The sequence below is a fragment of the Mauremys reevesii genome, linkage group 1 (genome assembly GCF_016161935.1).
Source record: "Mauremys reevesii isolate NIE-2019 linkage group 1, ASM1616193v1, whole genome shotgun sequence".
Classification (NCBI taxonomy): domain Eukaryota; kingdom Metazoa; phylum Chordata; order Testudines; family Geoemydidae; genus Mauremys; species Mauremys reevesii.
The window spans coordinates 343869492-343882857 of NC_052623.1; the positions used below are offsets into that span (position 1 = coordinate 343869492).

The 13366-nt window shown below is 42.2% G+C and overlaps 1 protein-coding gene across 6 annotated transcripts in view; it reads right to left on the reverse strand.

The window, feature by feature from the left end:
* The window catches only part of TMEM243 (transmembrane protein 243), a 60904-nt gene that overhangs the window by 20550 nt on the left and 26988 nt on the right, over positions 1–13366 (reverse strand). For 2 of the 6 annotated variants that reach the window (XM_039519324.1, XM_039519319.1), the window contains exons 1-2: positions 1846–1972; positions 1022–1126 (exon numbers count right to left, since the gene is read on the reverse strand). In XM_039519324.1, coding sequence (XP_039375258.1) covers positions 1022–1126; positions 1846–1866 — 126 coding nt within the window. In that variant the 5' untranslated portion in view covers positions 1867–1972. Of the gene's footprint in view, positions 1–802; positions 1127–1345; positions 1482–1845; positions 1973–2019; positions 2079–2129; positions 2209–13366 lie in introns of those variants that run through there. The other 4 variants (XM_039519320.1, XM_039519321.1, XM_039519322.1 and 1 more) reach the window with 4 other exon arrangements.

The following is a 13366-nucleotide window of genomic DNA, read 5'->3' on the forward strand; positions in this document are numbered from 1 at the left end:
TCAAGAAAAAGGCAGGACAAGAAAAAGAGTCATTCCCCCGATCTCTTGAAATAATCCCACTAAACCAGAAAATTCTAAAGCAAATTTGCCATGGCAAAGTATTTTGCTTAGTTGCCATAGCACAAAGACCCTATTATTAGAAGATTCCACAAGACTGAGCAACTAACACCATGTGCTCGGCATATGTAGTTGGTAGGGTGACCAGATATCCTGATATTAGGAGCCTTGTCTTATTTACACAACTATATCCCCCCTATTCTTCCCCTGCAAAAAACCCAGGGTCCTGATTTTTCGCCCTTGCTATCTGGTTACCCTTGCAATTGGGCAAGTCACGTCTACATTACACACCACCACCATTACACAATAGCAGCATTCATTTTCAAGAAGACCCTGTGCAAGGCACCCTATTGCAACGGCTGACATCGGACCCTACAGAGGCTCTGAAGGACCCTTCAAACTCTGCAAATAATCCCTGTGGCTCTGTGCCTTTAGATCAAACAACAAAATCTCTATTCGGCCCCTGCCTTCCAGAGGCCCTAATACGTCTGTGAAGTGCCACTGTGGGTGCTGAAGTACTTCTTGCTAGAGCAGTTCAATTTTTATTTTAAAAAAAGGGAGGGGGTGAAATTAGTGACTACTAAGAGACTGAGTAAGCTACTTATTGCACATGAAAATGCCCAATACTGCTTTCCAAAAAATGAGTAGCTCTACCTCAGCTTCAGAAAGGTGCCCTTCCGTAGCCAGCTCTTGGAGAGGAAAGGGAGCAGCAGAGAGATCTCTCCAAAGCACAATCAGGTCTTACCCTGGCTGAAGTTTCTCCAAAGAGAGGTCTGTTGTCCAGTCCACCTGTGCCATAGGTTCTAGTTGTATAGTCTTCCATTTCCCACCCCCCAAAAAAAAAAAATCAGTCGTGTCACTCACACACACGGAGAGATTATCTCAAAACAAAACCATCCCTGTCTCAAGAGGCCTTAAGCCCATGGCACAGTATGTGTGAGCAAGAGTTATTTATGGAAAATACATCTCTCCTGGCTTTGAGTGCTACACACAACACGTGGCTCAGAGCCAAGGATCCAAGCCTCCCCTCCAAGCCTTCGCTTTCTTCTTCATGATCAGAAGCTGCTGCCTGCCAGAGAAAAACACAAACGAGAAATATTGGACCTTTTTTGTTAGCTCTAGGGCAGCGTGGTTGATTTATTACCGTTTATTTCCCCTAATGGAACCAATCAAGGCTGTTAATAGGGAGCCCATGCCAGGAATCCTTTTCTCCCCCACCCCCAACAAATGCTCTATTCTTTTGGAGATCAATTAAACAAAGCTGCCTTTCTGCAGCTGCTGCCCCTACCCCAGCATCACGGCTCCTAGTTCAAGGCTCACGAGCTGGGGGTGAGTCTCGTGGGAAAGGAACTCTTGCCCCAGCTTCGTTCCCCTCCCACCGGCTTCGCTGCTGGTGCTCACCCAAGCAATCAGATTAGACTCGGTGCAGGGTATTTATCAGGGAAGGGGGTGCCGAGCATATGCCAAAGGTTACAACAGAAAATAGCGCTTTCCTTCCCTTCTGCTAGAACTTGTTTGCTGGGGAGGGGGGGCGGGAGGAGTGATTATAATAAAAAAAAGCCAACAGAATTTTACACTAAGAGGAAATTAAGTGGTTGATCCACGATTTCTGTTCCCCTTCCAATTTAAATCAAACCCCCACAGCTCGCAATAAACTTCGATTCATGTCCCACTTGCTTCTCTAGTATATAGTCAGCTGCTCCCCCTCCCCCCCAAGAATAACCCTTCTTTTCCCGGAGATCTGCAGCGGCCTGAGCTAAGGGGGAGGGGAAAGAGCCAGGCACCAACCCCTTTCCTCACTCCATTCATCCATCCCTTGAAAGCTCGATTGGTCTCTTAAGGGAAAAACACACAAACGCTGAAGCCCAGAAACAAAGCAGTCCCGATCAGAGAAACTGAAATGCCAGACTCGATCACTTTCCCCTCCTGCCCCGACAGTGCACCCCCCTCTACTGTACATACCCCAAGCGTGAAGCCCACCCCCTCTGCGAAACACGTGTCCAAGAGGCCACAGTAGCGAACGTTCGGAAACAGAACGTTGGCGTTGCTAAGCTTCCATCGGTGCTACTCACCCCCGTAGCGTACCTCGGTGAAGCTACAGCAGATACAACCACCCCCAGCCACTGCCCCTTCACTGGTTAATATCCTTCCAGGCGCTGTCGCAAACCAGCCCTCCCCTACCTACAGTCCAGCCTCCCCCGTGATCTCACCGCCAGCCCGATCCAATCACAGGCAGGAGAGGACCTGCACTTGCTGCAATTCTTTATTTCCCGAGCTTGCAGATTTGTTTATTTTGAAAGGGAAATAACTGTTCGGAGTGGCTAATCAGTAACCGCGCAACGTGAGAGTCACATTGTTTTACGATTTTTTTTACCCTTAAGTGCAGCTTTAGTTATTAACAATAATTAAATTGATCATTGCTAATAGTAACAATGCACTGATTTTCTTTTGATAGAGCGTTGGGCTTTTCAAAATACCCGCAGAGATGATGGCCGTATTTAGTCTATCTGTTACAATGGGATGACCCCTCTGACTGCAGGGTGAATTTGACCAAGGGTGCCTGAGGGTTCTCCACTGGGTTACACTAAAGTTTATTCCACTGTCACTCCTTTAAACTCAGTGGAGTTATACTCGGCTAAAATTGGTGTGACCAGTAGAGAACCTGGTCCATGGTCTCTCTCCATTGTTATTGTTGTTATATTATTTATTGGAGAGAGATATAGTAGTCCGAGCACACATCTGGGAGCCAAGAACTTTGACCCTTGATACTGTGGTGCCTGGCAATCAAAAGAGAAAGATGATAAAATAATTCTAAGGTCTAATCTTGGCTTCTTTGATCCTGACTGTCCCTCTGGAGCACTCAGGAAGTCACTTAGGTCCAGATCCTCAAAGGTATTTTGGTGCCTGTCTCCTGTTAAAGTCTATGGGAGCTAGGTGCCTAACTATATTTCATAAGCTGGGCTTTAGGGCCTGATTCTTTCCACTGCCCTGCAACTTGTGTAGTCCTCCCTCTGGGCAAAATGCAGTGTTGCCAACCATTGTGGTTTTATCAAGAGTCTTGCCGTATTTGGTGTTGCTGTTAAAGCCTCAGCTCTTGGAGTCATGTGATTATATGAGATTCTCATTGTACAGTTTTATTTTTTGGTTTTAATTGTTTTTTTCCCATCATGGTTGTAAAGAAAAACTTGAAAATGTGAAACAGACTCAACATCAGAAGGCAAATGAAAAGAACCCCAAATTTATTATTTTTTAAATATCACGCTTTTAAACCAATCTCATGATTTTTTTGGGGGGGTGATGGGTTGAATCACAGAAACCCCCTTGGGAACTGCCAACTGATGTGCCAAGACTGCTTCTACCCCTGCTTTCCTGCCCTGGCAGCTCGGGGCTCCAGCACCCCGTCTTGTTGAGCCAGACACGCCTGTCTGCTCCAACAAAGACCCAGGGTCTGAATTACTTGCCCCAAGGCTGCAGACTTAACTGAAAGCAGCTCACAGAAGTGTTCTTGTCTTTAACACTCAGATGCCCAACTCCCAATGGGGTCTAACCCCAAATAAATCTGTTTTACCCTCTATAAAGCTTATACAGGGTAAGCTCATAAATTGTTCTCCCTTTATAACACTGATAGAGAGATATGCACAGCTGTTTGTTTCCCCCCCCCACACACACACACAGGTATTAACACATACTCTGAGTTAATTAATAAGTAAAAAGTGATTTTATTAAATACAGAAAGTAGGATTTAAGTGGTTTCAAGTAGTAACAGCCAGAACAAAGTGAATTACCAAGCAACATAAAATAAAACATGCAAGTCTATGTCTAATACAGTAAGAAATTGAATAGAGATGAGATCTTAACCTCAGAGATGTTTCAATACATTTTTTTCACAGACTGGACACCTTCCTACTCTGGGCACAATCCTTTCCCCTTGGTACAGCCCTTGTTCCAGTTCAGGTGGTAGCTAGAGGATTCCTCATGATGGCTCTCCTCTTTTCTTTGTTCCACCCACTTATATATCTTTTGCATAAGGCGAGAATCCTTTGTACCTCTGGGTTTCCCCCCGTCCCCCCTTCTCAATGGAAAAGCATCAGGTTAAAGAGTTCAGGTGACATGATCATATGTCACTGTAAGACTTCATTACCCACTTGCCAGCACACACGTATACAGGAAGATTTACAGGTAAAACAGAGCCATCTATAGACAATTTTCCTGGTTAATGGAGTCATCAAGATTCCAAACCACCATTAATGGCCCACATTTTGCATAATTACAATAGGCCCTCAGAGTTATATTTCATATTTCTAGTTTCAGATACAAGAGTGGTACATTTATACAAATAGGATGATCACATTCAGTAGATTATAAGCTTTGTAATGATACCTTACAAGAGACCTTTTGCATGAAGCATATTCCTGTTACATTATACGATTTTATGAAAATATGCTTGAGTGCAACCTCACAGGGACGGGCCTGTGCCAAAGTGAACAGTGAGTGTAAAATGTTACCAGTGTGTGTATAACATGGTCATTGGCAAGGGTAACTGGTTTTACTTTAATAAACTCGGTAGAGAGAGGGAGCGAATATTGCCAGGGCTGAGATCAGTGACATATTAAGTTTGGTGCTCAGATGCTCCCTTGACAGAATTTTCTTCTTCATCCTAACAGACTCCTGTTTATGACCCACTCCCAAATCATTGCTCTTCCTGTTCAGTCCTGGCCCTTTAAAAGACATCAGGGGATTTCTTGCCCATTAGGTGAATTCCATTGAACACCACTGGGTTCCTGTAAAAATAAAAAAGATACTTCATTCTTGCAGGAGAAGAAGGAAATTTAAAGGGCCAGGACTGTAGATGAGCCAGGCCAGAAAAAGGCCACAAGTAGCAATCAGCTGTTATGTATCACTGCCTGTTCACGTGCTGTATTCAGGTTCCCTCTCACTGTGGACTCCAGAGCCCAATGACCCTTCCTTAGTCCACCCCTGTCCCTGCATCAAAGAATTTATACATTTAACAAGTTCTTGGACAGCCCATCTATGTAGGTTCCTCTCTCGTGGTGAAGCAAGTCACTTTTCTTTGCATGATATTTCTGCCCTTGCAGTTTTGTAAGGGGAAGGCCATTGAGCAGGTACAATTCAGTTCATTGTTCCTAATAAGCTTCTTTGACTCAGTACAAGTGTTCTGTACACAGGAGCCAGCCAGCCCTGTAGTATATTTGATCAGTATCTTGTATTAGCCACTTATAGTCATCGTGTTAGAACATCAAAGCACTGTAATTTGAAAGACAGATAAAGTTGGGATTAAATTCTAGTGATCCTATAAAGAAAATATCAATCTTTTACCCTGCCTCTGTTCTGATCCAAAGTACAGTAAGAAAAGTCATTAATCTGGTATTCTCTTCCTTAACCTCTTTAGCACTCACACACTGTTGCCCAGTAAAATGGATTTCTGAGGCCAGATGGAAACACTCTTCATGCCATTTTGATTCATTTGTAAAATTGCTGGCCAGAGAAAGGGGGGCCCTGGCTGACAGATGAAAAATGAAAGGTAGACAGTGTTAGGTTTCACAACATACACACACAGAAGTTAGATAAAAACCTAAAATACTCTTGCTCGAAGATTGCAATGTAACACTACTTTATTTCTTAGACTTCAGAGCTTTGGCACACAAGGACCAAAAACAGAGAGAGACAAAACAGGCTGCCGCTGCTCCCAAAGGCAGCAATGTACAATTCACTCCACCTTACTCAAAGTTTGCTGGTGCAGACTGACTCTGATTGCACGCTTCCCTACAGAGCCATCTGCTGCAAGCAGGATTGGGAAGACCTCTGAGAATTTAAAGTGATAGATCACAATTTTAACCGAGTTTTCAATACACCACAAAGAAGGGCTCTGTGGGGCTCTCATTAAATAAGTTGCACAGGCAGTGCACTGATAGCTTTTTGATGGTTATTCAGCCCTGGATAACATCTTTGGTCTTTTGCACTGTCTAGATTAAATTAAACATAACATGCAAGTATTTCATTTGATTAAGGAGACACAGGGGCAGATTCTTGGCCTTGCTCTACAGCTGTTTTGTGCCTCTCCTGCAACGCAAGGAATCCACCACTCTTGAGTGTTCCCAAAAGATTTTTTTTGTTGTTCCTATGCCTCAGCAATCTGTAGCTGCTGGAGTGGTCCTGTGATACTGTGGGCAGCCAGGCATATATTAGAGCAGCCCTGAAACTGCACTAAATTATGCTGTAGAGCCCCTTGGTCCCCTGGATCAGGAAGAGGGGGGCATATGAGTGGTTCAAAGCCACCTTGCCCCCATGCAATTCCACTCATGCACCAAAGAACCTGGCCAAGAGTGGTTACCGTGACACCATCTAGCAGACCAACAACAAGTGATGTATCTCTCCTCCTCCTACAGAACAAAATATACTGCAATTTTATAGTTGGGGATTAAGTGTTTAAAAGCCAGGACATGAAATCATATTGACACTTTGCCCTTCTATCGGGCCATTCACTGGGTATCGCCAGGTATCTTACACATGTTTATCGAAGAACAAAATTCTGGCCTTCAGGGGTCCCCTTCTTTAGCGTCTGACCCTGCAGCTGCCCTATGTATAAAATTCCCACTGAAGTCAATGAGAGTTGTGCACATGGAGCAACTGTTAGGTGTTAGAACCCTTCGGGTAGTAGAGCTCCTTATTAATCCCCAGTATTTGTGCTTTATTTCTAGAGAGGGGTCCAAATGCTAAAGTCTGAATCCATGCATAGATGCAGCGTCTGTACTTCCATGAAGTTGGCCAGATCCCAGGTTTTACTTGGTCTATTATACAGTTAGATCTCAGCTGCATAGTTCAGAAGCAGGCCCAGGTCCAAACTCATTTTACAGCCTGGGAATTGGCAAAGGTGACGCCAGAAAATGTATTGGCACAGAGATCTCCTCCTGGTGGTAAATGTCAAGAGAAGGAAGAAACACTTGATAAAACCACACAAAGTGGAAGAACTGTAAAGCTGTCTAGTCATTTCAAAGCCTGTATAGTTCATTGAAATCACTCAGTTTCCATTATGGGAAGAGTGATGTTATAAGACTATGGTAGATATATAAATAGCTAACAGATGGAGTGCCATAGATGGTGTTCAAGAATATATATATATGGTTTTGTTGGAGCAATACAACTTGTTACCCTGGGTATTGCAACTGTCTTCCTTTGTGCAGCTCTTTATATCAGCAAAGAATCCTGTGGCACCTTATAGACTAACAGACGTTTTGGAGCATGAGCTTTCGTGGGTGAATACCCACTTCGTCGGATGCATGACATTCACCCACGAAAGCTCATGCTCCAAAACGTCTGTTAGTCTATAAGGTGCCACAGGATTCTTTGCTGCTTTTACAGATCCAGATTAACATGGCTACCCCTCTGATTCTTTATATCAGGTTCAACAGATGTGATTTTGTGCCCATGTCTATTTATCTGTAGCATAAACTTACAAAAGCTCTTTCTGTGCCACCCGCTCCTAATCTTATTTCAGGGCTTCAGCTTTGTACTGAAAGTATTTAAATAAAAAGCACTATGTTAGCCTGCTTCAGGCAGATTAGAATTTACAAGATGCCACCTTACTCTTAGAACATCCCTGTTGATCAGTGTTCTATCTAATCTAAGGTATTCAGCGAGCTCTAATTACCATAGGACCCAGATATCAGATAAGGTTCTCTGAGAAAGTGACTTAGCAGATGCCACTTTGAAAGAAAGCAGGTTCTCTAGGAGCACTCTGGAGCCCTTTCAATGTGAAACTTTAGGATCCTGGAGGGAAACAAATGAGAAGGGTTCTGAAGCTGTTGGGTTTCACATGGTTGGTATGATAATTAAGCAATTTCCTTCACTCCTCAAGGCATGTGAATGTGTAGGACGTGGGACACTCCTTGAAGTCAATGGGAGTTGTGCAATGGATTTACTGACCACAAGCAAAATCAGGCATTTACTGCGTAAAGTGAGAGGCTGTTCTGGACTGCTTAAAAGTGCAGCATGACCCTCACAGCCTAGGCAGAGTGATAGGCTCTGGAGGTGGCTTATCGTGGGGTGCTCTGGCACCCCTAGCATAATTTAGACATCCCTGGGGGCCTGTCTACATTACAACAATTTCCCTGGTCTGCTCTTTTGGCTGCCAGAATCACTCACTGCAGCGCTGCATGCTGCAGATCCACCCTTCCCACTCCTAGCTTGGGAGGAGCTGTGTGGCTGTCTCCCTCAGATCCTGCACAGGGGCAATCCCTGGGCTGCGTATAGGGTTTTTAGAGCCTCTTTACACTTCTCCGACCTTTTCTACATCATGTAAAAGGCCTGGAATCATTTGTGGGAGTAGGAGACAAAGGGAGTATCAGAGGGAGCTGAAATGTGTCAGGGCTTGAGCAAGGGAGCTGCAAAATGTTAGAGATGAGATGTAGGCTAGGATGGAACCATGCAGGGCTTTGAAGGGTGGGGGAATCTGAATGTGATAAAGAAGGAGACTGGAAGCCAGACAGACACTTGAGAAGGAGGCGAGATGTGTATGTCAATTTCATGGTTTAATGTTCCATCCAATATGTTAGTTCTTAAACAACATACTGTGAAAGTAGAATGAATTATGTTACAAAAATAGATAGGATTAAAGAAATGCTGTCTGTACCTTTAAGGAAAGTCGCTGGAATGCTGGAGTCCAGGTGTCAGGAAAACAGACATTAACATAGAACAATTGCACCGTTTAAGGGCAATTGGTGAAGCATTAGCCTTAGATCGATAGGAGTTAGTAAGGAAGTAGGATATGCATGCTATGCCCCAGGTGAATTTTGCTGTTTTCTCCTCTGTCCCTTTGTTTGATTCCCGCTCTTTTATCTGTATAAATAAGACTGTTTGGGTCTTGCATGGACATTATCTGGGTGTTATTAGCAGAAGCGCTGTGCTAATAAAACAGAGTGGTCTGACAAACTGTGAGTCCTGAGTCTAACTTTGACAATTTGGAGGTTCTACCGAGATGGCAACCGTCTTCACTGGGGCTGTGTGATTCCTGACTGTTTTGTAGGACGACCGTGGCAGCCGGCACCTGGGCATTTGGTTTCCACCAGAACGGAAAGGTGCACGACCACAGTGAAGTCTACGCCATTGAACCTGTTGGTTCCCACTCTGTTCTGGTAGGGATCTGACATCAGGAATCTGGTCAGGTAATTATTTCTGTGTCTTGTCCGGACTGAGGACTGTCCTGTCTCTGTATCTATCCGTCTTCCTGTGGAGTGTTTGAGTCTGGGTGCCATCTCCGTCCGGGGATCGCCAACCAAGGTTCCTGTCCCCGCGGTCTGAGTGAGTGGAATCTGCACACTTTGGGTAAATCCCTGGGTGTGAAAGCAAGGGCAATTGAGGCAGTAGCCTGTGGGCTCCTGTTGTGTGTTGCACTGGGCATTGCTCTGACAAACCCGAATTTCCTTCTTGTGCGAGTGAAGTCCTCCTGCATGGGTAACCAGACGTCTAAGTAGGGACAGTTCCCTAAACGAACGCTGCTCATTTTATGTATTTAGGATGGGTCCAGACTCCTGTAAGAAGGGTCCGGACTCCTGTAAATTTCTGGAAAAATGGTCTAGGCTAACTCAGGGGGATCCCAAAACTCAGTGGCCACTGTTAAAATCTTGGAACAAAGACCGAGTGGACATCTTAAAGGACAAACTCGGCCAACCTAAAACTAAATTGGCTAAAGAAGAGGTTAATTGTTTCATTCAGTGGTGGGAAGAGGCAAATCGTAGCTGGACAAAATCAAAAACTTGCCTCTCTCAAATATTCAAATAATAAGTTGAAAGCTTTATTAAAAGCCTCCTCTCCCACCACCAGACCGAGCGCTCCCCTTTACCCCGTTCTAAAAAAACCCACCCCGGATCGATCCAAGCCCCTTAATACTCCCGTCTCATTGTAAAAAGGACAAAAAGCAGGATCGGGCCCAGAAAAGCAGGCAAGCAACAGATTAAAAAAAAAAAAATAAAAAAAACAACTGAAAAACAGGTTGGAAGCCCTAAGGGCATAGTGTTAGGAGTAAGAAAAGCAGTAAGTGCAGGCATGAACCCCTGGAACAATACTTAAAATGGTGAAATCTGAGGTGATAAAGGTGTTATTTTGGGAGATAAACGAGTGATTTAAGGAAAGAGAGTGAAAAGTTAACTCTACAAAGGCTGGAGAGAAAAAGCAGTTAAACTTTGTGAAAATGTTAAAAAGGACCATGTTAAAGAGAGAGAATTTTTGCTTTGCAGCCATTCTGAAGGGAAAATGGGCCCTTTTCCAAAAGAATGCCTGTAAATAATCCAAATATATATAGAGCTATGTAAAAACAAAGCAGTGCAAAGGAATGTTAAGGAAAAGAAAATGTGTATGTATCTAGTTGTCTGTGAAAATATGTAAAGTTCTAAGAATCTAAACCAGCACATCTGGTTTGTAAAACTCCTGTTTTGTAGGTGTAAGATAAATTAGTTTTGTTTTTGTTTTTTAATGCCACTAAAAATTCATTTGACTCTTAATTCAAAGTTGCAAAACTGACAGACCTTTTTGCAAGACACAGGTAATTAGTGTTGTTTGGCTTTGGGATTTAGCATTTAACCCTTAAGGGGTAACTTGATTCTTTATAAAATTTAAAATGTTTTTTAAATAAAAACCAAGTCATGGCTGCAATAGGGCAGTCAAAATCAGGAGAATAGGGAGAGATTCTGGAGTCTTTTTGTTTGGTTGGTTGTTGTTTTTTTTTGGTAACAATAGCAGATAAGAGCTGTAGTGAAAGAATTAAAAAAAAATATTTTAACAGTAAATACAAATGAAATATGCTACTGAATTAAAATCCTATTAGGGCTCCAAAAAGAGCCGCAATAGACTGTTTTCTTTTTCAGATCTCTGTGTGTTTTGTAAGCAGGAGTTGAAAGTGGAAAGAAATTAAAACTCTGGTGGAAGTTAATTGTGTCCCTTTTAAGACAAAGTCTCTGAGCTCTGCTAATGGCTTTGAATCCACAAGCCAAGCCTGTGTTAATGCAAATTACCTAACTGATAAAGGAAGGTAAAAACTGCCAGCACAAAAGAAATTGCCTAAATAAAAGACATGGTATAACAAGATCCCTTTAAGAGATTTGATGCTAAATGTTATTGTTAATATTAAACATTGAAATAAATTTAATGTTAGTAAGTACCCCTGTAACAACGTATAGTGTGTATGATTTTTGGAAAAAAAACCTTGAAGGTAATATGGTAATAATGCTTCTCAGCTATTACCTGTGAATAAACTTAAAGCTTAACACAGCAGGAAAAACATTACAAACTTGGTCTGCTATATAAGAAGAAAAACTTTAGTTATTAAATTCATGAGGTGGTATACCTCAACAGTGGAATAATTTCCCCATAACTCTTAAAAAGTAGAACCCATTAAAACCTGGCCTGCCTATAGAACAAAAAAAAACCTCAGGAAAATATGGGGGTAATTCCTCTGTTTTGCCTGCAATCAGCAAGGGTATTTGTAAAAGAAAGGAATATTTTAAGCAACAATCAATGCCACCCTGAAAGGGGTAGAAAAATGTTATTTTTGTCTTTCAGAAAATCAGAAAAAGCTAATACCAGCTACAGAACAACCTATTACAAAAACAAATAAGTTAAAAAAAAAAACATACTGCAATAGCTATGAAATGTACTAAAATGCGGATATTTAGAACATAAGATGTTTTGGGTAATATCAGAAAATATTAAGGTTTTGATGCATCTGTTAAATCAAAGGAAAAGATTATTGTTTAATACCTATCAATATAACTGGATGCAGTATGTCTCCAGTACGGTAAGACAAAATTTGTTAAGTGAAGAAATTGTAGTTAAAATTGCACACCAACAGGCTCTGGAAGCAAAAAAAAATGAAAAGTTAGCCCACTCCACAGATTGCACCTGGGATCCTTCTGGCTACCTCAAACCTCAAGCCAGTGGGCTGGGGAGGAAGGGAAACTATTGGACACTAGAGGTTGTACCAAGTGAACTCCTCAAAAGTGGGTATGCTTATCCATGCCTGTTGCTCCAAAGCTCTGTAGTAAAGACACCTCACTAGGATCCTGTATGTGGGATAAAATTAATAATTAGGCCAAAGTATTGTATAACGGGCAATGTGTGTTAATTCTTGGAAAGAAGTGTTTTAAAAGAATAAAAGTGTTAGCAACCCACCAGTAGACAAATGTACATGTAATGTAAGTACTGTGTTTACCAATAATCACATTTACTATTTGCCACAACCAAAAAGTCTCAGCTTACTGTAAGCACTGATTTAGCTGAGTTCTCTATCAGTCTTGGCATTAAATGGCAAACAGTTACCCATTATCTGTTTAAAAAGGTAACAAAACAATGTGGGAAACAGAACCATTCATATTATCTGGATGGTCTCCACAACTACTGGCATACTAATGTTACTACCCTAATTGTTTTTGGTTTTAAATTGTATGTGTTTACTTAAAATGTTTAAAATATGCTGGTAAATAAAACAAATGTATGCACAGCTAAAGCCACAGGCCCAAATCACCTCCCAGTATTTTACTACATAAGAAGTGACACTGGCGATTGATAATCTTAGTGTCAAAAGGGGGATATGTAGGAGCTGGACTTTATAATGTATAATTTGATTTCATCCTACCAGCCACCCTTTTTGAATAGCAGAAAGAAATGACCCTCTGGGACTATAAGATTCTGTTTTCCCATATGCATTACAAATTGGGCCCTCTCTAACTCTTTGTTTTAAGATTTAGGTAGTAAGAGACAGGATTCTCTATTGTGTCTATGTTAAGTAAATTAGAGAAACATTGAAGGCCTGGGTCTCAATGTAAATTGTCTTGGTTAATTGTAAAACTTAGCAAGGTTTAATTTGCAATGCCTTTTTGCTCAATATAAAATACTACTGTTTGTATTCTCAATCTGTTTGTGTGAATGAGGAATGAATGCATCAGGAAAAGATAAGGTGTGAAGGCCATTGTTATAGCCAGAGTCAAGAAAAGAAGCAAAAGACTTAAAGAGTATCAAAGAATCATCAGGCACTGCTTACTACCCAAACTGCTGTTAAACTGTCTGGCATCCGCAGCATGAATACATGCTTTGCCGTAAGAATGCACCACCCCAGCGAACCAATCATCACCTCAGGACCACGCAGAGTCAATTTTGACTCCAGAAGATGACGTGAGGAACAGCCTGCAATACCAAGGGTTGCCAGAAGCAGACGACTACCTAAAGCAAGGCCCAAGAAAAAGCAGTAGTGAGCCTAGCGCCTGCTGCCTGGTGGACATAAAACTGTGACTACAGTTCC